The sequence below is a fragment of the Dreissena polymorpha genome, chromosome 1 (assembly GCF_020536995.1).
Source record: "Dreissena polymorpha isolate Duluth1 chromosome 1, UMN_Dpol_1.0, whole genome shotgun sequence".
Taxonomy (NCBI): domain Eukaryota; kingdom Metazoa; phylum Mollusca; class Bivalvia; order Myida; family Dreissenidae; genus Dreissena; species Dreissena polymorpha.
Genome location: NC_068355.1, coordinates 18,427,040 through 18,455,028, shown reverse-complemented (window position 1 = coordinate 18,455,028; position 27,989 = coordinate 18,427,040). Strand labels below are relative to the sequence as shown.

General features: G+C 35.9%; 1 protein-coding gene across 1 annotated transcript; it reads right to left on the bottom strand.

The window, feature by feature from the left end:
• Positions 1–6: 6 nt before the first annotated feature.
• LOC127865291 (peroxisomal targeting signal 1 receptor-like) lies at positions 7–27,093 on the bottom strand (the record flags this gene model as incomplete). The annotated part of the gene is made up of 14 exons (XM_052405297.1): positions 7–4,127; positions 5,779–5,936; positions 7,401–7,569; positions 8,553–8,738; positions 10,914–10,984; positions 12,119–12,262; positions 14,632–14,686; positions 16,624–16,730; positions 19,002–19,145; positions 21,346–21,481; positions 24,116–24,260; positions 24,293–24,313; positions 25,649–25,772; positions 27,064–27,093. Coding segments are annotated over 14 exons (1,698 nt in total), but the record flags the coding sequence as incomplete, so codon positions are not given.
• Between the last annotated feature and the right edge of the window lie 896 nt (positions 27,094–27,989).

Sequence of the window (27,989 nt, the reverse complement as noted above, 5' to 3'; positions counted from 1 at the left end):
GCGGACTGCACAGGCTAATCTGGGACGACACTTAACGCACATGCATTAAGCCGAATTTTCTCAGAACAAGACACATATTTTTGTAAGAATACTCCAGTTGTTAACTTTGAAAAAATGTCCGACATCATATAAAATATTCTGTAACTAATACTTATTTTGCTCTTGGAAACATCAAGTTGTAATGACACAATAGTTTACACTTAAATATACACTTTTTGTATCAGTAAAGATTTGACTCGAATTATTCAAACTAAAGCATTTGTTTCTCATCACAAAAATGTGTACTTGTGTCTAATTGTTAACACTTGATTGTGCAACATTATTTTAACAATTTAAGATAAAAATAAACACATGTTTGTCTGCGAAATAATTATGAATTTGGCACAACCATGAAATATTGACAGTGAAAACCTATCAAAAATCGAAAAAAGGACAAAACTTAAAAAAAAAAAAAATCAATTAAACAAACATGTTCACATACAAGGAAGCTTTTCAATAAAATCTTCTAAGCATTCCCAACACTATCACATAAGCAATGGTGGGTGGACATAAATCACATCAGTAAATGACTTTGGATCTACAGAAAATACTAAAATAGAAAAAAATGCCCTATCAATATTATATTCATTATAGTTAAATCTGTCATACTTTTCTGTATTAAGAATGCCGACCATATCAAAAACACAAACATTTATTGTATAATCTACCCTTAAAAAATGCATTTATTTTGTTTGAGTGATTAACACACATGGCAGTGTCAATTCAAATTTTTGAACACATACATGATTGTTAATTAAATTAAAATTTGTTAGTTTCATAATTACTATTATGTGGTCTATGTATTTAAAGCATTTCTTTGTAAACATTATGAACAATTCACAACTCTATATAAATAGCATTATATCTTATTGACAGGAATATTCAAAACTATCAATATGAATGATATGAAACTGCTTTTCGGCCAATACCAAGTAAAATATTTTCTACCAATGCACGAAATGCAATGATTAATTTTGTAACAAACAGCTTGGGGCTAGATATGGTAACAGATCGGTAGTAAACATTTCCTGGAACACCTAGTGCAGTTGTATAAAATATGTACACCAAATACACATTACAATCAGATACATCACGTAGCCCTTGATTTAAATACTCAAATCCCAAAATAAAATTACTGCAATCACCAATCCCATTTACAAGGTGTTGCATTACTTCTGTCCCTAAAGGCAATAAAACCGTCTTGCCATCGATGTTTATATAGCAATGGGTGTGCAAGAATATTGGTGTATCTGATATATAAATGTGAAGGAGTTACAATCATGTAACTATCATCAAATTACAAACTGCAAGAAAGGCTAATGTTGAGGAAATTTTAAGGCAAGTTTCAAGTCTTGCCTTCTTGTAATAAACACCCCCTTTGATGTTGTAGCCAGATGTTGATGTTACATCATGGAGTTCAATTTAAAAGCATGTACATAATTTGCTCCATTGGCGCAAAAAGAAACCATGTGACATTGAAATAAAAAGGCACAGGGTACCTTTTTGCACCAATTGTGCAATATGCAAAATAAGTTTTAATAACAATTACATGCAGTATTGACAAGTTTATGTATTAAATGTATTAAATGCTTCCTTTAAGTATACTAAAATCATTTATAGTTATATTACTTGTTCATGCTGTTTTATATCAAGAAATGTAAGTGCATATATCTATATTTTATTGCATATAGTCATTAATATCTGGAAGGAGGACAATTACAACGAGCGAGGCATGGTATAGGGGAGATAACCCTGGGTTATCGTTAGGTTAGGGGTCAGGTAAGGGTTAAGGTATGGGTTAAGGCTTACCCTAACCCAAACCCTCTAACTCCCCCCCCCCCCCCCCCATGCTCATTACAATACCATGACCGCTCGTTGTCGTTGTCCGCTTCCCTTAATATCTAGGGAAATAGCAGACATAAATACTGCACTACACAGAATTAACATCATTCTGATTTGATTGCCTATTTCATCTAAAAAGATTAAATATTTAAATAGAACATGCATATCAAATTGAAATCAAGGGAGGTAATTTTGAAAAATGATAAGGTATTGGAAAACAAAGCACCACTATTATATGACTATTATATTATAAGTCTGTCACACGCATAAACAAGTACTCAACAAAATTTTTTGAACCACATAACAGAAAAAGCACTGTGGCTATTTCATAACTTGTAAATCTTCTTCGTGATTTAGTTACCTTATTTTCAACCCCACCACAATACTTTTGCATGATCAAGAGTGTATTACGAGATAATATAGCAACCATACCTAGCATGAAAAAAGAGTACATTATATCTGATACAATCAAATACAGTCTGGAACCGCCTTCACCTTGTCTGAGATTTTATACTTATTATTAAAGGATATTCTTAAAAGTTAAAACAAACAAAAATGGTTTTATAATGGAGTGTAAGTTAGTATATGTTTTAAAATAAATCACCGCCTTATTTTTTTTTAAATTTGTTAATGACATAAGCACTGGAGTTGGGCTCGGTTTGAAGTTAACGTTTGAAAAAAGCTTAAAGGGGCCTTTCCACAGTTTTTGGCATGTTTTGAAATAAGTCATTAAATGCTTTATATTGATAAATGTATACATTGGATCTTAAAAGCTCCAGTAAAAAATCAAGAATAAAATTTAAAATAAGAAAAAAAGTAGCCTCAGCTGGACTCGAACCAGTGACCCCCGGAGTCCTGGAGTAACCTGGAGTAAAAACGCATTAGCCCGCTCGGCTATTCTGCCAAGCATACTTGGTTAAAGTATTTTATGCATTATATGATCAATCTTCGTAGTTTCACAAAATTTAACGACAACAACAGAACTCTCCAAATTATTCAATCGTTTCGCGTTGCAACGCTTTATAATTTTTAGGTTTTTAAATCGTCAAAAGATGCATATATTGGCTATATTAGACCATGGTAAATGTTCCGTAATACTGTTTTCTCAAAAATATCCTAACTAAAACGAAAATTTGCGAATCTGAAAAACTTTTTTCAATTTTGTCAATTTTCCAAACCGTGAAAAGATCCCTTTAAGACGTACTTAAGGAACATATTAAGGTAAAATCTGTCAATGAGAAATCCAGTGTTAATGCTTTATACAAAAATAAATACAAAATCATCATCTAAGCAATATTTACCTGTCCTAAAAATTAAAATGTAAATATACATTATTCGAATAGTCTTACCTTGCAAGTGACTACAGGAATTTTTAGAAAATCAAGAAAACCTTAAAACTAAGGTTGTAAGAAGCTTTGTTTAAGAGGGCTCCTGACCCCTTTCATATTCTGCAAAACACCTTTTGCGCTTTAGTAAGTCATAAACATTTGGATTAAACACTTATTCTGTTATTTACAACTTCTTACAATATAAATTCATGCAATTATTTATTTAACAAAAACAAAATCTACAGGGAATCATAAATTCATTAAATTGAAAAATTTCATCACTGAAATATTAGCTTTAGGACCCCTGGAAGTGAAAAATCCATATAATGGAAGTCTTGGTTTTGATTAACATGCTGATTTGCTATACTTTCATCTTCACATATTTTTGTGTCCCTCTTTATTTCCCCTGAATCTGTCAGCCTTTCACTCCGCAGTTCTCCCAAGGGTGTTTGCATTCCAAGCTGTTCCGAATGACACTGTATTCCACACCCATGAAAATACTGCGTACAAACAATATTTTCACCCGGCTTTTGACAATCCCAGGGCACCTGATTATCACTTGAGCTTACACATGTCTGTAAGTCCTCAGCTCTTGGTTTCAATGAATTGCAAACATGCTGACATCCGTCACAATAGATATTACCATCAATGGAATAATTCGTCTCACTAAAGCTTGTATCACAAAAAGTCCTATCACCAAAGCTGCCATATCAAGAACCGTTATTGAGACCAAATTCGTTAATTAGCGTGTCAACATCACGTTTATCACAGAATGCATACAGGTCACTGCGACCAAGCAGAGATATGGCCATGCGCAAGGTACTCCAGATGTTCTGGGACATGACTGCATTCGGGTCTTTCAAGCCGTGCGATTGCTTCTGCATGTTCAGAGCGGTGAGGAAATGCTCCACGGCTTCTCTGAATAGAAGAAGATTTATACTTGACAAAGTGTGAAAGTAAAGAATTTTTTATGGAATCAAAAAATAAAAAAAAGTTTCATGTAATCAATTCTTTCAAAATTGGATAACACTTTAAATATAAAATATTTAGATTAAACATGTTTTGTACAATATAAGAAATAGAAAACCACACTTCTGACCAAATGTCATAACAGTGACCAGCCAGGAAGACATAAACAGTATATCAGGGTTCATACGGATTTTCTCTAATGAAATTCAAGCACTTTTAAAGCACTTTTCAATGGCAAAAATCCAAATTCAAGCACTTTTTTAGTCCGACCAAATGAAAACTGTATATTATTCTGTGTCTAATACTGACAACGTTTCACTAAATTGGACTCTTCTTGCTTTACATTCTATGTGACTTACAACAGTCTGCACTACCCTGCTACAGTAACAACTGTTTAATCAAAAGTAAGATATTTCATTATGATATAGTAATTGACCTACGGCATTACACATACCAAAACAAAACCTGTTATTTGTATTGAATATGTATTCTAAATGTTCATAACAGATATTCCTGTGGTATAATTTAGCTGCTACAAAGTGTTAAAGACAATTATGCATCTGCTACAAATTAATTTTGAAGAAAAATTATTGATGCATACTTTACAAGATGCTTTTACTTTAGAATCGGGGTTGTCAACAACCCAAGGGGACTTCAAAAGCCACCCTTTCTGAAAAATGCACTTATTCCCTGGCATATTTTAACTTGTCAGCACCGTAATGGCATAATGTGTACAAAACAAGAGATGTGTTCGTCAGAAACACAATGCCCCCTATTGCGCCGTATTTTTTTTTTACCTTGAAGGATGACCTTGACCTTGAACTTCCACCACTCAAAATGTGCAGCTTCATGAGATACACATGCATGCCAAATATCAAGTTGCTATCTTCAATATTGCAAAAGTTATGGCCAACGTTAAAGTTTTTTTTTCGGACGGACGGACAGACTGACATACTGACGGACAGTTCAACTGCTATATGCCACCCTACCGGGGGCATAAAAAAACAACAAGGAAGTAGACCATATTCGCGGAAGATTAGAAGTAGTTGCCTCCCTTCCGTTCTAAAACCGGTACCGATCCAGTACCTGCCAGTATGAACAGATCGGAACCGTCATAAATCGTGAAAAAAAACTACGACTTCGGACTCGTGGAACAAGTTTTTCAAGCACTTTTGAAGCCCAAAATAAGCACTTTTTAAGTATTTTTAAGTTTTTATATGCAAATAAGCACTTTTTAAGCACTCCACAGCCTTTATAAGCACTTTTCAAGGAAAACATTGAAATTCAAGCACTTTTCAAGGTCAGTGCGAACCCTGTATATGGACCAAGGCCTTCCATTTGAATCCATATCATGGGCTGCATGGCTGATCCCTATAATGCCATTGAGCCCACAGTGGGGTTTTCTATTTTTTAAATTGTCAACTATTTATTTCAGTATAAAGTTCAAATTTTAGTATAGAAACTTTTCAAACATGACCGGTATAAAAGCATTCTCACAGCTGAATTCTAACACTTCAGCTGTGATAAAAAGACAGGAGAGTTCCATACAACAATATTACAACACAAACATTCGTAAACCCATTCTGTTCTTATCTTATACCTGTGTGCCCCAAGATTGATGCAGGCAATGCCTAAGTTGTATCGTGAACGTATGAACCCAGGCGCAAGCTGCAGTGCATTGTGGTACGCGTCCACTGCCTCCTCGCTGCGGCTCCCATTTGCCAGTGTGGCGCCCAGCTTGTTCCACAGCAAGGCATCCTGGATAAAACAGAAAATTTAACGCAAGTGATTGTTCTCCTTCTTTATAAAGAACTCATAAAGGCACTTTACAATGAAGAAAAATAACTAAATTTCCAATTCACTTCTTAAAAATTCCCCCAAAGAAGGAAAGTTGCATCAATTTCGTTCCAAAAGTGCATTTTCTGCCATAGAATAAATAAATGAGCACTGAAACTTAACATTTCAGCAAAATGTCATGTACAAGAATATTTAATTGAGTTTCGGCAATTAAGTACCAAGCAATTTAATAGACCTTTAATTCCCAATCTGGAGATTTCACAGTGCGAATGTTCCCAATTTCATTTTTTATCCAATTGGAAATACAAAATCGCTGTTTAGATGAGCCTTAAATGCATGACAAATTATCAACAAACTGTGATAAGTGAAGCTGTGGGTTTAACCTTAAAACAATTTACCTTATCAAGAAATGTTGCGTAATAAGTAAGGTGATTAGTACATGTAAACATAAGGCCATAAGAAACAAGAGCTGTCTCCATAGGATGACATATGCCCCTAATAAACGTTTTGATATAAGTTATGAGCATTTTTTGAAACCTAAACGCGAACCCTAAGTCATACGTGTCAAAATTTGTGTACACATGCAAAGGCCTTGTCTATATACACAAATACATACCAAATATGAATGTTACATCTAAAGCGACATAGAAATTATGATTTTTCGAAACCTAAACGCGAAGTGTGAAGGAAAGACAGGCGGAGGGACAGACAGACCGACTGACGGACAGTGCGATCACTATATGCCCTCCTGCGGGGGCATAAAAATAAGGCATTAAGTAAACCTGATACAACAATAGGTAAACATAAGGCTATAAGTAAACCAAATTTGAAAAGAAAACATAATATGATTAGTAAACATAAGTTGATAATCAGACATAAGTTCATTACCGGGGGGTAGTTAACATTATGCAATATGTAAACATAAGGTGATAAGTTTAATTTTATGATGAATAAACAAGCAAAGTTTGACAATACACTTTTTTTGGATGATAGGTAAAAACTACTTTTTTTCCATTTTGTTTTTATGGCAGACCAGTTTTGAAAGGCCAAAAGATTCAAGGGAAATACAGAGAAAAATATGCATATGTAAAAAAGAAAGTATAAACAAGAGCTGTCTCCATCGGAAGAAAATATGCCCCCGAAAAATGCTTTTTCGAAACCTAAACGCAGATTTCAAAACCTAAACGCGGACCCTCAGTTCAAGGTCAAATTTAACTACCACATTAGGCGAGGAAAATTCCCTAACAGGTTTGAACTAAACTCTTCATTTGTATATAGATCCAGAAAAGTTAATAACTATTAAAAAAATTATTTTCAAATTGAAAGGGAGGAAATAAGTTGAAAGGAGGAGAAATCACCCCCTTGAAGAATGGGTTGGTAAATACGGGCCCTAAAATGCTCCAACCCACATTTGCTTCAACCCACCTTAGGTCTGACTTGGAGTGCGGCGGAGAAGCAGTCTACAGCCTTGTCGTACTCTCCACTGAGGTTGAACAGCACCCCCAGACCACACTGCACATCTGCGTCTATCTCGCCCGTCACCGCCCCCCGTGCAGCCCGGATGTACAGGTCTTGGATCTCCTTGTGCTGTTCACTGAAATTGAGCACAGGCTTGTCTTTAGCTACACTTGCTGCATATGGCGTAATAGCAATATTTAAAGATGACAATTAATGAAATACAGCCAAATCGTTCAAAAAAAGGCCTTATGATGTTTTTTTTATTAAAAATGTTCGTCCAGATATTTCTTGGCATCTGCATACTCTGATGAGTAGTCATTATAAGACCACAAAACATAGCATAATTTTATAGTGGACAGCATAACTTGTGGCCATACTGTGCAAATGCATGACTGCTTATTTTTGTGCCTGAATAGCCTGTGCAGACTGCATGTAATGAATAATCTGGGAGGACAATTTACCCACATGCATTAAGCCCCCTTTTCCCAGTGCAAGGCTCACTTTTTAGCTGATGGTCAGAGGGTCAATAACCCTTGCATATAAAACCTTATCTGGAAGTCATCACTTACCTGGACACATATGAGGACACTTTGGGTGCTTTCTGGAAGTCTGCTCTTACCTGGACACATATGAGGACACTTTGGGTGCTTTCTGGAAGTCTGCACTTACCTGGACACATATGAAGACACTTTGGGTGCTTTCTGGAAGTCTGCACTTACCTGGACACATATGAGGACACTTTGGGTGCTTTCTGGAAGTCTGCTCTTACCTGGACACATATGAGGACACTTTGGGTGCTTTCTGGAAGTCTGCTCTTACCTGGACACATATGAGGACACTTTGGGTGCTTTCTGGAAGTCTGCACTTACCTGGACACATATGAAGACACTTTGGGTGCTTTCTGGAAGTCTGCACTTACCTGGACACATATGAAGACACTTTGGGTGCTTTCTGGAAGTCTGCTCTTACCTGGACACATATGAGGACACTTTGGGTGCTTTCTGGAAGTCTGCTCTTACCTGGACACATATGAGGACACTTTGGGTGCTTTCTGGAAGTCTGCTCTTACCTGGACACATATGAGGACACTTTGGGTGCTTTCTGGAAGTCTGCTCTTACCTGGACACATATGAGGACACTTTGGGTGCTTTCTCCACAGGTTCAGGCACAAGGTGAGCGTATTTCTCATTGTTTTTCAGCCACAGTTTCAGGGTATTACATGCATGTGATGCCAGGGACTCGTTGGTATAACTAACTGCCAGAGACATCAGGGCAGTAAGGTTGCCGGGCTGAAGGTCTAAGCACCTGAAAAACATATTTATGCGCTAAACATTAGGCAAAATTCAGTTCAGGTGGAAAGTGTCTTCCCAGATTAGTCTGTGCGGACTGGAGAGGTTAATCTGTTACAACAGTTTACAAATGCATTTTACCCCCTTTTCCCAGTGAGGTTGCCAGTCTGCAGCTCAATGTACCTAAAGACAAGATGATGTGCAAAAATTAAAATAATACATAAAAACTGTGCTGAAACTCAATTAAAGTTTAGAATAACAATACTTTCAATTGTGTGTGCTTTAAACTTCTTTTAAGTTCATGCAACTGAAACCTAAACAATAGATGTGTTTGTCAGAAACACAATGCCCCCTATTTGAATAAAATTTCAATATATCATTTGGCAGGTTAAGAAATTATCTCCCTTTTAAAGCTTATTACTTCCCTTGGATTGTATTTTTTTACTTTGACCTTGAATAATGACCTTGACCTTTCACCACTCAAAATGTGCTGCTCCATGAGATACACATGCATGCCAAATATCAAGTTGCTATCTTTTATATTGCAAAAGTTCTGGATTATTGGGAGCAGAGCTCCAGATAAAAATTTGGTCAAATTCTTATTTACTCCCTATTTTAAAAATTAATTCTTATTTAACCCCCTATTTATAAAATTAATTCTTAACAATATATTACCAAATAATTTTTTATTCATTGTTTGTGACACATCAACAATTCAACATTTTGGTTTATAGTCTTGGAAATTTGCCTTCCACGCTTCGATACACCACTTCGGTCAGCCATTTTGATTTTTTATGTAAAACGGTCACTGACACTTCGGCTTAGGTCATAATGGCCTTTTGGTCGCCGTTAATGTCATATCAAAAACTATATTTAACATTGAATTTTAATGACATTTTGAATAGGTATACAGTATATTACTTGTGTATAAAAATTACGATAAGTGTAATTAAAAAGGTACAATAAACAGTAATGACTCGCCTGCAATACTAGGAGAACAGAATCAAGACCGTTTAGCCTTTTGACTGTTCTTAGGTGTGGCTCTTTCTCACAGCAAACGCTTGAGTGGCGTTGACTTAAAGTTGTAGTTTTAATTGAGCGCCTAGGCGAGTCAGAACTGGGATGAAATGTTTAACGTATACAATTTGCTACTGGAAGATTTACGCACGTTCGAAAATTTCGAATTCGTGTTTTATTTTTTCAATGCGTAACTTTACACAAAGATTTTAAATCTAAATCGTTATTTAAGAAATTTAATTCATTTTTACGCCTTTAAGCATGTTATCTGTAGCACTGATTGGTAGAGCATTCAATCTTTCCAAGACATCAAGTACAGGTTATTTTGAAGGCCACAAACTTGAGAGGGCTTATTAGGCCATAAACTGTCAATACAATGGACCTTAGTTGGAAACCGTCTGTCTCCATAATAAAGTTTAGAAGACTACAGTGTTTTAACAGTCAAAACAACCAGGAAAAAATTAATTCCAAAAGGTTACATTAACCCATTTATGCCTAGCGTGTAGAAAAAAGGCCTTGGCAAACAGCGTAGACCCTGATGAGATGCCGCATCATGCAGCGTCTCATCTGGGTCTACGCTGTTTGCCAAGGCCTTTTTCCTACACTGTTTGCTAAAAGGAATTTCTGTAAGAAATATTCTAAATATAGAAATAAATATACTAGACACCCCTTATTTTGGAAATAAACTGATCCAATTAAGAAGGATGGGAGAGTCCACAAGGCATAAATGGGTTAAACAATACCAGATCTTGTGTATACCAGCTTGAGGACAGCTATACAATGAACAGGGAACAAGCCCTCACAGCGTTCACCTGAGACACAAAGGAACTAAGCAGGTTTTCTGTTGTACGGTTGTGATCAGGTGAGCTAAAAAAAAATCACTGTATACTGTAAAAGAGCCTCATTCTGGGAAAACTGGGCTTAATGCATGTGCGTAAAGTATCATCCCAGATTAGCTCAAGCAGTCCACAAAGGCAAATCAGGGACTACACTTACCACTTTTAAGGTATTTCTCATTTAAAGAAAGTTTTTTCTAATCAAAAGACCAGTTTAGGTGGAAAGTATCACCCAGATTAGCCTGTGCAGACTAAACAGGCTAATCGGGGATGACAATCAAGGCACTTGCATTTAGCCCAGTTTTCGCAGAACGCGGCTAAAAAGAAAGCAATCTCACCTGTTGAGTGCAGCAATAGCAGCAGGTTCTTGTTCATTCTCAGCCTGTGTGGTGCCCAGATACTGCCAAGCCTAGAAATAATCAAAGTGACATAACAAAATAAGCTGCACTCTATGAAAACCGGGCTTAATGCATGTGCATGAATAGTTGTCCCAGACAAGCAGGTTAACCAGTGCCGTCACTTTCCATCCTAACTTGATTTTCACTCCGAAAAAATTTCTTTAAACAAAAAATACCATAAAAGAAAAGAATGTTGTCCCTGATTAGCCTGTTTAGACTTCACAGGCTTATCTTTGACAACACTGAACACACACCCATTAAACCCAAATTTCCTAGACCATGACTTAAATATATGAAGAAAATTCATTAACCCATGTCGCCTCATGTCATATTTTGTAGCATGATGTCATTGAATGTCTAAGTTGAGAAAAGGGACATAACCTGTTGTTATTATTAAAGTAGGCAAGCTTAAATCCACATGCAGAACTTTAAATGACATAAAAATATGCTATATTACATATGTGTAAGATAAAAATATTTGTAATTGTTATATTACATGGGAAACAAAGTATGGCATGTGATAAAATACATTTATGGTAATATTTGATGTCCTGTATTTAAAGTCACATAAATACTCAAAATCAACAAATATTTCGTAAAATAAAGTTAACACATAAAAAAATCAGTGTTCCTTATAGCAAAAGCCAAATTTTCAATGCTATATCTATGTGGCCTGGAAACATAGATTTAATGCAAAACAAAACTCTTTTTTTTTGTGCCACAATATATTCCATATGAATTTCCCACAACAATAGCCAAACATTTAAGAGCCAATGCGAGATTGGCTTCGGGCAGCATCAGAAGAATGACGTATTCAAGAGAGCTAAGTTGTGTTTCCGACGCTGCCCAACGCCAATTGGGCATTTCGCTCGTAAATGTTCCGATATCGTGATGGGATATTCACATGGAATATATTGTCACACACAAAAATAGCCAATTGGTCAATCCATTCACAAGTAATTGATCGGAAACGAGCTGGTCTACCAACAGACCAACATCCAGAAAAAAAAATTATGCTGATATCTTATATAGTTTTTGAGATACAGACCTGAAAAGTTTGTGACAAACGGACCAACAGATAACACCATTTCCATATCTATCGGCCTTTGGCGAGGGATAAAAAATAGGTTTGAACTTAAACTTACCTCTGCATGTGTCTCGTCTTTCTTTACAGCAGCTTCAAACAGCAACACTGCGTTGGGTATGTCTCCTTGATGAAGCTTCTCTAGTCCAGCCTGGAACGGGTCTGGGTGGTCTAACAGGGGATTTTCCTCTTCAAATTTGTACTCCTGATGTGAAGCAACAGTAATTTTGTTTGGTCAATAAGCTGTCACCAATTAGTTTCAACATGCAAGATCACTAAGGGAAGTTGAAGCGGGAATTTTTTTTTTTCAATCTGGAAAATGTTTGTTATCAAACTGAACTTATCTGTTAACCGATTGACTGCACATGAGCCTTGCCTTAGGAAAATGGGGCTTAAAGGATTTGCCTAAAGGTGTAGTTCCAGATAACGTTTTTATGGATTTTCGTTTAAAGGAAGTCTTTTGTTAACAAATATCCAGTTAAGGTGGAAAGTTTCGTCCCTGATTAGCCATTGCAAACTGCACAGGCTAATCTGGGACAACACTTTAGGCAAATCCATTCAGCCCCATTTTATGCAACTGCATTAAGCACCCTTGTTTCCTAAGTGAGGCTTAAACATAGTCACAAGTTTGATTAATAACCTTTTACAGACTGATCCACACAAATGTATTATAATGTTAACCTTCCTGGTCACAGCCTGTGTGATGTTGTATTTATACCAATTGATATAAGTTACAATTTATTGGCAACAGCTTTTAGAACAAACTAAATGGATGCATATTTTTAGCACTTTTTGTCCAAATGATATGTACCGGTTTGTCCTATTTTGATTTATTTAAATTAATTCATTCCATGCCCTGCCTTCCTCTCAAAATAATTATCTATTATTGATGTTATGCTTTTTTCACTTGTCTCATGTAGCTGCATTAAGGAGTAACAGGTCACATCAGAAATATCCAACATTATGTCCTTTAACTTGAACATCAATATCCTTGTTCTTTTTTCCTCATGTTCATATAGGTTGAGAATGTAACAAACAAGCTAACGTAAAACACATATGTATTCAACTGCGTAAAATAGTACGTAGTGCAAAACATACAAACATTAATATGTACTTGAGTTTGGCTGACAATATATTTGACACAAGCACATTGATAATTTGAACAAAGATGAAAATGTGATTAAAAAAGTTGTGTTCTGAGAAAACTGGGCTTAATGCATGTGCGTTAAGTGTCAGGGACGACACTTTCTGCCTTAACAAGATTTTCGGAAAGAAGGGACTTCATTTAAACAAAAAATACCATAGGAGCGGAAAGTATCATCCCTGATTAGCCTGTGCGAAGTGCACAGGCTTATCTGGGACGAAACTTTACGCACATGCATTTAGCCCAGTTTTCTCAGAACGAGTCTCAAATGATCTGTTGTTAGGGTTTTCACTCTAGAAATTTAAATGCATGCCTAAGAATGTCTAGATGTGGGGATACACACTACTTGATAGATTGGTTTCCTAATAACACATGGCAAAAGTTTCTGATTTATTCTTCCCTTATTAATAACTCATATTAAGATTGATGTCTGAAACATTGTTTGGTATTAGATTCTATGCAGCTAAATATTACCTTGTATTGTGCTGTGTCATCAAACTCATTATTACCTTGTATTGTGCTGTGTCATCAAACTCATTATTACCTTGTATTGCACTGTGTCATCAAACTCATTATTACCTTGTATTGCGCTGTGTCATCAAACTCATTATTACCTTGTATTGTGCTGTGTCATCAAACTCATTATTGCCTTGTATTGCGCTGTGTCATCAAACTCATTATTGCTGCTTTATCAGACCACGTTACTGCTATTCAAGCACCCTAGCTTAAATCCAACTTTGTAGCATGCAAGGAAAAAACATCATTGCTTTGAATAATTTGAAAACCAAAAAATCTCATTATTTTTGGAAAAAGCTCATTGTTTCAGCACATGTGCACTTTAAAAACTCATTGTTTAAAAATGAAAAAATATCACTGTGTGTCATCAAACTCATTATTACCTTGTATTGCGCTGTGTCATCAAACTCATTATTCCCTTGTATTGTGCTGTGTCATCAAACTCATTATTACCTTGTTTTGTGCTGTGTCATCAAACTCATTACATGTATTACCATGTATTGTGCTGTGTCATCAAACTCATTATTACCTTGTATTGCGCTGTGCCATCAAACTCATTATTACCTTGTATTGCGCTGTGTCATCAAACTCATTATTATCTTGTATTGTGCTGTGTCATCAAACTCATTTTTACCTTATATTGTGCTGTGTCATCAAACTCATTATTACCTTGTATTGCGCTTTGTCATCAAACTCATTATTACCTTGTATTGTGCTGTGTCATCAAACTCATTATTAACTTGTATTGTGCTGTGTCATCAAACTCATTATTACCTTGTATTGTGCTGTGTCATCAAACTCATTTTTACCTTATATTGTGCTGTGTCATCAAACTCATTATAACCTGGTATTGCGCTGTGTCATCAAACTCATTATTACCTTGCATTGTTCTGTGTCATCAAACTCATTATTACCTTGTATTGTGCTGTGTCATCAAACTCTGTCAACCAGGCATGATCCTCACTGGTCCTGGAAATCAAGTTTTGATGCTTCAATTGGGGAATCACTCTGATTAGATAATGCTTTTATTGTCTACACATTCAATACATCAAATATAGTAGTCCCAACTCATTGTCAAACCATACACATTAGTCACTTTATACAGTTACTTAACAAAGAAGTCTCCACTTAGTTTTAAACTAAATAAAAACTCCCTCCTACTGCTATACTAAATATACTTAATATAGAATTCCCCATTTAATGTTATACTTAATACAGAAATATAACAATACCAGTAGACCCAGCTTACCATCAAACCAATCAAAAAGAATCCACCTACTCTTAAACCAATCATAGTGGCCCTCATTTACTCCAAAATCAACTCAAACAAGAGGGCCAAGATGGCCCTAGTTCGCTCACCTGAGAGGAGTCGGTTCATTCAATCTTTACCAAACGTCAAACTTGACCTAGATATTGTCCAGACAAACATCCTGGTCAAGTTTCATCATTATTAAACCAAAACTCTGGTGTATGGAGTGTTTTTGTTTTTGTAAGATTTGACCTGGTGACCTATATTTTGAGTTGACCCCCTTACCAAACATCAAACTTTGCTTACAAAAATAAATATTATGACCAAGATTAATAAAATCTGAAACAAAATTGTGACCTCTAGAGTGTTTACAAGGATTTTGTATAATATAATGAAAATTTGGACAATCCAAGGGCAATAATTATGGCATTAATTATGTGATTTTGCTCATTATCAAACTTGACTGAGATCTTTCAGCAACTTTGATAAAGAATGCTTGAGAAATGTGAATGCTAGAGTGTTTACAAACCAAATGTGGACGGGCAGACGGCGGACAAAGACCAATCCTGAAACCTCACCTGAGCAATCAGGTGAGCTAAAAAGTTTGTTTCACCGATCTGAGCCATTTTCCAACTTGTTTGAGAAATCAATAAAACCAATGTATTTACTATGTTTCACGATGATTAGGCAAAAAACGTGACTTTTATAGTGTTCAATCACAAGGTTTCTCTCTAGTCACATGAGGAAAACTGCCCACCCCCCTGGCAGCCATATTTTTGACCGATCAGGACCATTTGCGAACTCATTTGAGATACATATAAAACCAATCTTTTCACCAAGTTTCATGATGATTGGGCAAAAAATGTGACTTCTAGAGTGTTCACAAGCTTTTTTTACTATATAAATATAAGAAAACTGCCTCCTGGCAGCCATGTTATTCAACTGACCGGAACCAATTTCGAACTCAACTCTCATATCAAGGAAACAAATGTTCTGACCAAAGTGCATGAAAATTGGGCCAAAAATGCGACTTCTAGAGTGTTCACATGTTTTCACTATATACATATAGAGAAAAATGCCCCGCCCACTGGCGGCCATGTTTTTTCACCAATCTGGACCATTTTCGAAATTGTCCGAGATATCAATAAAACCAATGTTTTGACCAACTTTCATGATGATTGGGCAAAAATTGTGACTTCTAGAGTGTTTACAAGGTTTCTCTATAGCCTAATTAGGAAAACTGCCCAGCCCACTGGCGGCCATGTTTTTCAACGGACCGGAACCACTTTTGAACTCAACCAACATATCATTAAGACAAACACTTTTGACAAAGTTACATGAAGATTGGGCATGAAATGTGACTTCTACAGTGTTTATAAGTTTTTTCTTTTTTTTGACCTAGTAACCTAGTTTTTGACCCGGCACGACCCAGTTTCAAACTCGACCGAGATTTTATTGGGACAAAGCTTCTGACCAACTTTCATGAAGATCGGACAATAAATGTGGCCTCTAGAGTGTTTACAAACAAATGTGGATGACTGATGGACGGAAAGACGACGGACAAACACCGGTCACAAAAGCTCACCTGAGCAATCAGGTGAGCTAAAAGCCAAAACTCAGACATATTGAAAAAAATAAAAAATAGCCTTCCACTTACTGTGCAACATCCTGCCAATGTTGCTCGAGCTTCTCCCAGAATTCCGCATCATTGACAGCCTTCTCGGACATAAATTCCTCCTCCCACTTGTCCACCAGGGAACGGCCCTGAGGACAGAAACTAGGGACATTAGGAATCAAGCTAGCATGGAATGTTTCAGCCAAGCTCTGGGAGAACAGGGCTTGATGCATGTGTGTAGAGTCCTCCCACAGTAGCCTGTGCAGTCCACAAAGGCTTATCAGGGACAACATTTCCGATTTTGTGGAAGATTGTCTCTTTTCTTAATAAACATCCAGTTAAGGCGGAACGTGTCATCCCAGATTAGCCTGTGCAGACTGCACAGTCTAATCTGGGATGACAATTAATGCACATTTACTTAGCCCCATTTTCCTAGAGTGTGGCTCTCACAGTGAATACTGTCATTCACTCTGAAATGACGTTTTTCAATCATGCAGTGTCCTTTAATTGATAATTAACCACACACTGTCATTCACTCTGAAATGACGTTTTTCAATCATGCAGTGTCCTTTAACTGATAATTAACCACACATTTCAACTCCCTTGCTCAAATAAAAGCACTTAATAATGATAGCTAACTTACTTATTGAACCACACTTTTCTATTCCTATACTTGTAAACTTCTAATACTGACCAAATATGTATTATGTGAATGTGGAATAAGACATCAAACATGGAATGGACATCATTTTGGTGATTTTCTCAAACAAAACTATTCATTTCATGATATGAATTTATTTTTGTAATATTTTATCTATACTTCAAGCTTAATAAGCTATTTTCCATTACTTTTGATTAACAGTGATTGTATTTGTATCCTTTTTACTGTATTTTTAAACTGTGTTCATGCGCCGCATGGACACTAGTTTTTATTTTATGAGGATTTAAAAAAAAAATCAATAAAAAATCCAGTTTTGTAGTAAAATCAATTTAAATGATGCTATTATATATGGAAGTATCTATTTTAAGTATAATATGTCAAACTAAATAAATACAACATGTAAAACTTCATATTATGCATTGTTGAAAAAAACACAATTTATTCCCAAATAGATGTTTTATTCAGACTTCACATACTACTGTGTTTTAAGTGTTTTTAGATTTGTTTCAATAAAATTCTCAGAGTTTCCCCCAAACATTTGCCTAATTTTCAGAGTCCCACATTTTTTCACACCGGTCTTTTTCCGACAATTTGAAAAGACGGTGACCAGTCTAATTTCTACTTTACCTATGCATGTTAAGAAAAGTAAAGCTAAAGCTGGTTTTTCTAGTTACATCTAGGATCAAACAAGAAATATAGGAATAAGGAAAGCATAAGGCAAGGAATACAAAACAAGAGAAGTGTTCCAGGCATAGTTAGAAATTTGGAACACACAAAGAAAAAGTATCAAAGTAACAAATCAGTAAGATTGAATGATAGCAGAGGGTCAAAATGGATGTTTGCATTCTTCTGTTACAGTACAGTTATTTCATTTGATATGTTATAAAATAATGCATGGTTAAATGTTCGCTTCAAAATAATTAATAATCTAATGATTAACAAAGACAGCAACAACTATGACGTCATATCAACAGGAGAACATTTAAGTTACTTCCTAATGCTGATACATTTTATTCTGATAATATTTAGACAAGAGCCAACGCTAGGCTGCGGGTGCATTTTTGAATAAACGAAAGCTTGCCAGATTATTTTTTTTTTAGGTCACAGTGACCTTGAACTCATCAAGGTGCATCTACATATAAAGTTTCAAAGTTGTAGGTGGAAGCACTTTGATTTTAGAGCAAAATGTTTTAGCACGACGTCGGTTGATGGCGGACGACAAGCTGGCTATGACAATACCTCAGGTTTTCTAAAAAAACAGCCGAGCTAAAAATAAGGTAAGCAATTTATCTGGATAGTCTCAAAGTATTATTCAGCTTGCTTTTTTGTTGAATTGGTTTTTGTTAACAGTTAAACCTTTCCCACTTAGAGGCAAAGTGAAAAAGGATATGTGCAATTAGCACAAAATTAGCATAAAACCCTATCAGCCTGAGAGTAACTCACAGTCTGTTGTTTAGGCTTTATGCTGTTTGCTGCTCATTAAGATCTAAGGGTTTGAAATGAAGCCTTTAAATCTTGAATCTAGTAAGAAAGACTTAAATTAAATTTAAGTTTTTAAGGGACAACAAATGCGTAAAGAAACGTATCTAAGTGGTAAAGGGTTATACATGCCAACACATTTTTAAGGTGGATTATACCCATAGGACGTAAGAGTGTGATTTGAGCATTATAGCCATTAGATGAAGAAAGCATTCCCAAGCAACTACATGTAGCACACACAGCACACAAAAGCACAAACTCTAACAATCAATGTGAATACCTGAGACTGAGAGGGGGTTTCTTGACTAGAGCTTGCAAATTCATTTGCCCAGGCCTCTGACTTAGCTTCAAGTGATTTTTCAATCACTTCGTTATCTTTGATTGTTATATCCCCGTCTCCAATTTTACGTACAAATCTCATGAACTGCGAACAAAAAAGAAATGGGGCTATTATTATTAACTTAATTTAAAATTTGACATAACTCTTTATAACTCAGATACATTTATAGCCCCTTAGACAATCAAATTAACCCTTTGCATGCTGGGAAATTTGTCTTCTGCTAAAATGTCGTCTGCTGAATTTCTAAAATTAGCATTTTCTTAGATTTTTTTCAAAGAATACTATCAGAATAGCAAACAGTTTGGATCCAGATGAGACGCCACGTTCTGTGGCGTCTCATCTGGATCCAAACTGTTTGCAAAGGCCTTTAAAATTCGGTTCCGGCACTGAAAGGGTTAAATATAAGACCTTTCTAACGTACTTTGTTACGCAAGTCAAGTTTTCAAGGCTCATTCACAACCCTATGGTTCTGATGAGCAGCAAATGGAATAAAACCTTCAACAGACTGCAAGTTACTTGCAGTTTGTTCTGGTTTTATTTGCAGGGTGAATATATGCACAGTACTAAGCAATTATGGTATACAAATAGACTGGTGTTTGGAATGCAGAGGATTCAGGTATTGGGGTTGATTCTTTACATATTATGTATCTACAGGAAAATAAAACCATACCAGAAGATTAATCCAGTTTACCCTTTCCGCCATAAGAAGCAAAGTGAAAATGGCTTATGCAACCAGCATAAAACCAGAACAGCCTGCAAGTAAGTTAACTCGCAGTCTTTTCAGGTTTTATGCTGTTTGCTGCTAATCAGTAACTAAGGGTTGGAAATTAAGCCTTTAAAACTTGAATTTTCAAAGAAAGGTATTTAATTAAATGTAACTTTCTAAGGGACTACAAATGCGTTAAAATATGTATCAAAGTGGTAAAGGGTTAAGAGAGGATTCCCGTTAAAAGAGGATCTGATTTAGTGGTGTTAAACTGTATAATTATATCTTTTGTTTTGCAAAAAATACCAGTGGTTCATTCTCATCATGTAAGAAGTATGTTCTTGCCATTTAAACCCTATCAAATGCTGTAATCATATCTGACAAGCAAAACCTGTAATTGTATTATATTACAATTGACTTTCAAATGTTTAAAAATGGATAAAACAAATAAACAATTTCAAAACATGGAAAGCAACAGCAGTAAAAAAAATGTGTCACAAATTGTGACCAGCTGATAAACAAAAGTAATGAAAATACAGAAAAGGAACACTGCAAATTTCCTTTTTACAGGTATTGCTTAATGCCGAATGTAAAATACCTGGAGCATTTAGAATAATTTTCATACACCTTGATTTGATATTCTAGTAGTGTGGGTACCAGTCATCCAACAAAATTGTTTATCCTAATTTGAATTACAAAAACGCTGTTTCAAAAACATTAAGCACTGCTGCACACTTTGGACTTGCCAACATAATCTGCCACGTCACTAACAACGCATTGTTTCTATGGCCTTCTTGGAATTTTAGTTATTATTAAATGGTACATACAAATAAATGGCAAATACATAAGAAAATGGTTTAAAGCCACACACCTTGAAATTAAGTACATGTTAATCAATTCATATAGATGCAATTTGAAAGTTTGCAAAATTGTCATTAAATAGCCTAGTTAACAAGTAATTTATTATTATTTTTAATTTTAAAACCGAAAGTAGGATTTCTATATGATTACGTACATTTCGACAAACGTGATTATTTTTAAGTTTTTTTAAGATGGATTTCTACCTTGTGACAACCAGATATATTCTAATTGAGATAGATACAATTAAATCTATAGCCTTGTTAGCAAATAATTTAGTATTTTTCAAACGGTACCGATTTTAAAACCAAAAGTAGGATTTCTAGACGTATACGTCCATTTCGACAAACGCAATTATTTTTAAGTTTTTAAGTGCAAAATAGACAAATTTCGACCTTGTAACCACCAGATATATTCTAATTGGAAAAGATAAAATAGGTTTCTTATTTATACTTTATTATACTATGCCATGTATTTCATTTCAAGGTGTGTGGCTTTAAGGAAAACCTTGCAATAAGAGCATGCACGTGTGCCAAGTGTTCTTCCAGATTAGCATGTACAGTTTGCACAGGAACAACACTTTCTGCTTTTATAGATTTGTTTGTTGTTTAAAGGTCTCTTCTTAATGAAAATTCATTGTAGGTAGACTAAGGCTAATTTGGGATTACACTTTACGCGCTTGCATTTAGCCCAGTTTTCTCAGAACGCCCTTAAAATTACCTCAGAGCTGTTGAGTTTGTCATCCGTTACGCTGTCCAAAAGGTCACGGGCGGTTTTCTGGAGGTCACCGGACTCTGCGGTGAAATCATCAATCCATTTGCTGTCATCGAAAATCTCTCTCTCAGATTCCTCTGTCCTGTCAACAGTTTAAATATAGCTTCATTATATAAGCCTCTAAATGGGAAAACGAGGCTTAAGGCTTGCACATAAAGTGTTGTGTAGCCTGTTCAATCTGTTAATCAGGGACCACACTTTCAGCTTTAATGGTAATTTTATTTTAAAGGAAGTTTCTTCTTAGGGAAGATCCAATTAAGGCAGAGAGTGTCGTCCCTGATAGACCTGTTTTAGCTGCACAGGCTAATATTTGACGACACTTTACTCCTTGTTTCCAAAAACGAGGCAGTCGAGGCTCATATATTTTTATGTCAAAACTAGGCTCAAATATTTGGAAGAATCTAGAGGATTCAGTTTTTTTTATAAAACCTCAAGATTTTACAGACTTGTTCGAAAATATGACATCTTTTAACAGCTATAATAACAAAGAAGTTAAAAGATAAAGGAAGTTTGATAACGTTCAAATACTGACCTTTCAGAAGTTTAAAAATAGCTTTGCAAAGTATCTTTTTTGAAAATCAGATAAAATGTTTATACAGTGAAAACTCGCTATTAAGACCACTTGTGGGACTTTTCAAAAGTGGTCTTAATAGCGAGGTGGTCTTAATTCTGAGTTTTCATGAATTTGATGGACATATAATTACAACAACGTAAATATTCACTGAACTTTATCTGTTTGCATACAATATAACAGTCATCCGTTTATACATTGTATTATACATTGTACAAATATAGTATTTCAAGTTGTTCATTAAAGAAGTGTAAATACATGTATATGTACTTTTCATCAAGATCCTTGATGTTTACTTAATGAATGAGTCAATTGTCGTCTGCTTAGCATTTGGTCGAATAAAAGTCGAGGTTTTCTTTTTAGAATAGCTTGAACCCGAGTCTTTCCAATGCCGAATAAATCGTCGTTGAGATTTCCCATCACTTGCGTCGATAAAATCAATCTTTTCTTTTAAACACAAACTCTTTCCGTTTTCGCTTATCCATTTTGAATAACGATATGGTATAAAAGTCGGTTTTCATATCCATCACGAACAAAACCGTGTTACTCAAATATCCTAACTGTTAAATTATTCGCTGTAATAAATCTTTAAAGTGTTGTACCAAACAACTACCAATTTACCCATCAAAGACTCAATAATAATAATAGCTAATTGTCAATCAATGGTTAAAAATTATAACAAGTGCCGAAAATCTAACACCTGTGTCGCAAATTGATGCCAAAAACCGTTGTCGTTAATTGTGGTTAATTGGGTCAGAATGGCTTCGTACACAAGCCCGATAGTACCACAAACATCAGATCAAGTAAGGTGTGAAAATTACTAGTCGTTTGGCGGGTGTCAATTAAGAACAATATCGATAATTGGTACTGATTAAAAGTGGTCGTAATAGCGGATTAGCGGGTTGGTCGGATTAGTGAGTGTAACGACCATTGAAATATAGAAGGAACAAATCGGGACTGAAAAATGGTGGTCGACTTAGCGAGTTGGTCGGAATACCGAGGTGGTCGTAAAGAGAGTTTTCACTGTATTAACAGAGCACCGCAGAACAGGTGCCAAGCTCGGCTGCGAAAGCTTGTCAGAATTTTTTTTTTTAGAGGTCACAGTGACCTTGACCTTTGACCTAGTGACCCAAAATTGGGTGATAAGTGTAGAACTCATCAAGGTGCATCTATATATGAGTTTCAAAGCTGAAGGTGGAAGCACTTTGATTTTAGAGCCTATGTTAAAGTTTATATAACAGGTCACAGTGACCTTGACCTTTGACCTAGTGACCCAAAAATGGGTGTGGGGGTGTAGAACTCATCAAGGTGCATCTACATATGAAGTTTCAAAGTTGTAGGTGGAAGCACTTTGATTTTAGAGCAAAATGTTAAGGTTTTAGCACAACACCTACGACACATGGTTACGGGGGACGACGAGCTGGCTATCACAATACCTCGGATTTTCTCCGAAAACAGCCGAGCTAAAAATCATTGTTGAAAATTGATATATCAATTATCACATACCAAACCCTGTGTTCTGATTTGTCAAGATACACCAAGCCATGTGTTCTGATTGGTCAAAACATACCAAGCCCTGTGTTCTGATTGGTCCAGCAATTCCAAGCCCTTGTTTGGATTGGTCAAGACAGACCAACTCCTGTGTTCTGATTGGTCAAGAGACATCGATTGTTGTTTTCTGATTGGTCAAGACATAACATCCCTGTGTTGTGATTGGTCAAGATATACCCAGCCATGTGTTCTGCTTGGTCCAGACATGCAAAGCCCTGTGTTCTGATTGGCCCAGAGATACCAAGCCTTGTGTTCTGATTCATAAAACATAACAAGCCCTGTGTTCTGATTGGTCAAGACATACCAAGCCCTGTGTTCTGATTGGTCCAGACATACCAAGCCCTGTGTTGTGATTGGTACATAAATACCAAGCCCTGCGTTATGATTGGTGAAAACATACCAAGCAGTATCCTGATTGGTCAAGACATACTAAGTCCTGTGTTTCTGATTGGTCACTACATGCAAGCCCTGTGTTCTGATAAGTCAATACATACAAAGTTGTTTTGTCTGATTGGTCACTACATACCAAGCCATTTCATATGATTAGTTATTACATACCAAGTTTTGTGTAAATTCTGAGTGATCAATACTGACCATGGTCTGTGCTCTGATTGGTCAAGATACTCCTCAGCCCACTTCATGTTCATTGGGGGAACTCGTGCCATTTGATTGCTTGGCTGATTGCTTAGAAAGTCATGTGACCAGTCCTGATTGGGATGATCATTTCTGTGGCAAGAAACTCCTTGCCCAACCACCAGGGTCTATGACAGCTAGTTTCCGCAATCGCTGGACCTATGAGGATAAAATATTTAATTGAGCCAATCACTGGGAAAGCCACGGCTTAATGCATGTGCGTAAAGTGTTTGGCCTGTACAGTAGGCACAGGCGTATTTTCGGCTTTTATAAAAAAAGAAGTTAAAAGCATGTAAATATTTAGTCAATTTAAGTATTAGACAGCATGTGTCAATCCCTGATTAGTATGTCCCCATTGCACAGGCTAATATAAGACATTACTTAAAGCACAAGCTTAATTTTCAACTAAAACAGTTCACAATTTTGGTATTTAACTGAAGGACAATGAGGTATCCTTAAATGCTTACCTGAGAAACTGTAGCTTAGCGATATAATACTCGAAACCCATGGCTTGGGGCAACTTTTTACTACAGGAGTGTTATTAGAACATTCCTTGGTATATAAATCTACATGAAAATTTCAAACCACCACATGGGTTTGGGGCATTTTGACAGCAAAGACATCATTTTAAACAAACTTGAGGACCCCTCTCTGATGTGACATATTACATTCACCAAATATTACACCTATGACCATGTCGTTCTTTTTACTGATAAAGTCTATGTTAACAAGAGATTGTGTTCGTCAGAAACACAATGACCCCTACTACTTGCCCGCTTTGAATAAAAAATCTATTTATCATTTGGCAGGGTATAGAAATCATCTCCCTTTAAAGCTTATTACTTCCCTTGGATTTTTTTGACCTTTGACATTGAAAGGATGACCTTGACCTTTCACCACTCAAAATGTACAGCTTCAGGAGATACACATGCATGCCAAATATCAAGTTGCTATCTTCAATACAGCAAAAGTTATGGCCAATGTTAAAGTTTTCGGACGGACGGACAGACTGACGGACAGACAATTCAACTGCTATATGCCACCCTACCGGGGGCATAAAAACATAAGATCTGGGGCATAGCCAGATGTTTACAACAGGGACAAAGTTTGAACAAACTATGAGGAAATCTATCTGATGTCACATGCAAAAATATAAAGGCTCATAACATGATGTTGGTACAAAAATTGAGACCATACTTAATAGGGAAATGTTTAAGAAAGCAATCTAATAAAAAATATCAACAGACTAGATACTTTATCATTCTCATCTGACTTACAAGTACAAATACCGCAGACCGTTTACGACAAATGTGTTTTGATAAAAAATAACCCAATGTGCAAATCATGTGACCACTTGATACTTGATTTATGCTGCATATTTCATGAATGGTCACAGAAAACAGTTCAAACAAATCTCTAATGACAAAACTCTGTGGTAACACTACAAAACCTCTATGAGTTTACACTTCACTAACTCTTTGTGGTTACAACTACCTCTCTGCGGTATGAAGTTCTGCTCCTGGCCTTCTATCTCTCTCATCTCCTGCAGGAGGCTGCCCATGTGGAAGGTATGTGGCGCCATGGCAACCCTCTGACCTCCCAGGAACTCATCCACTAACTGAGTAGCAGCACAACTGTGTCTTAGTGTGGTACTTACAATAATTTGAATAACAAACAAAATGCAATAACATGGATACAGAAATATGGACTTCAGCTAAGAATCATGTGCAACTTTGAGTAGTTTTCTCTTTGTTTATGAAATTCATTCTCATGCTAAATTTCTTGTTAAGAGAGGTGTTTTTGTTCTGGTACTGACTCAAACCTGAGGGAGCAGCAAACTACTTATTGTGGTTTTACATTGAGTCGAAAACCGAGCCTTGCTCTGGGGATAACAGGGCTTAATGCATGTAAGTAAAGTGTCATCACGATTAGCCGTGGCAGTCTGCACAGCCTAATCAGGTACAGCACTTTCTGCTTTTATGTTATTTTTTGTTCAAAGGAAGTTCGTTCTTGGCTCAAATCCAGTTTGTCTAAAAGGCTGAATTTCCCAGTTTAAGCATGATTGATTTTGCTCCCAAAGAGTCAGGTTTGAATTAATTTCAATTCACTTTCATTTATGATATAACATAACAGTTGTAATACTACTTCTCTTCAACCATTTGAGTTATGTTTTTGTTTTTTTCAAACCAATCTATGATGCAGGCCCTTTCAGATATTCTGTGGAAATGTGATTTCCAGTCAGATGTAACTAGTAGCATTTACAACATCCCCTGATTCTAAATGGATATAAGTAACATGCTAAGATTGCATCCAGTTTTCTGACTTCCTTATGTTCATGCATGTGTTGCACAAATTTAATGAAATGATAACCATTATGCAATGGGACAATCTTTTAACTGAATTACCTGATTTAAATAAGCAATATATATACATGTAATCAACATAACGGCATTTAAAATACTCAGGCCTAACACACCAGTCTAATGTTCACATAGGTAGCTCATGGTGTTTGATGAAAATAATTACTCCAATGAAAATGCTCCACGCACTGTGAAACCAGGCTTATGCATGCGCGCGAGTGTCATCTCAGATTAGCTTGTCCAATCCACACATGTTTAGGGAAGACACTTTCAACTTAATAAAGTGTTGATTTAAGGAATTCTTCTACACAAAATCCAGTCTAGGTGGATATTATTGTCTTTAATTAGCCATGTGGACTAGACAGGTCAATTTGGGACAACCATAATGCACAAGCATTTAGCTAAGTTTCCCAAAAAGCGGCTCCCATTAAAGATGCTAAGAGCTGATCATTGTTAACAAATCATTAAATTTTTGCTCAGTATATGCGTTTATTTGTTTAACCATCGTTTGTATATGTTTCTTTCTACACTTATCGAAGAGAAGTTTACCTCATTTGGTGATGCCTCAGTGATGGGCGTTCAATCTGAAATAAGGAAAGAAATATTACCGCTGATGAGAATGAATTGTGCCCAGCGTAGTTCTTTTTTAAACTTGCACAAACATTTTCATACCATGTTAAGAGTGAAAAAATAAGTCTGTATTGCCCTTGTGGTGTTAATCCAATGCATACAGTTAACAAGTTATTGTATCTGGCTTAAAGAAGAAATTGAAATGATTCTTAATAATGATTTCAGCCTCTTTCTGGGAAAACTGGGCTTAATGCATAAGTTGTCATCCTGAATAAGCTTAGGGTGCTTACAAAACATGAAAGTCTCAGAATATGTCTCCAACCCTCCATTACACGATGCTAGTAGAGAAAAGCTGTAAAAACTTGGCTAAGAATACAACGTTTCGGACTTGCTCAATGCTTTTTATTTTTTTATACAAGCTGCATTGAATATAGGCATATGTTGATAGAGCCCCACCCGCTATTGCATCTTGTAATGTTGCAAAAACACTAGTACTTAACCAGTGATTTTCTTGTTGATTAAAAAAAAAATTGGTAACATTCAGTTTTAAAGCCATATTAGTGCATTTACAGTTATAATAAATTACCATTTTTTATTAGGACTTTTGTAAAGTTTGTTACAAAAATATACCACTAAACCTGCATATTGCCCATCTATATTCGGTTATCTGATGGTATCCTGATATCACATACGATTATAGGTACATGTATACTGAATATGGCATTGGTGGATATTCTAGGTTTTATTATAAACAAGGGACAAAATTGTCACAAAAACCAGGTTGTTCATTGTGAAAAAAAAATCTGATAAAGGGAGAAAACTCAAACTGAACTTTGAATGACCAAAAAAAAATTCCCCCCTTTGTAAGTTTTTTTTTTTTAAATCTTTTTTTGAGTCGTGGCGAC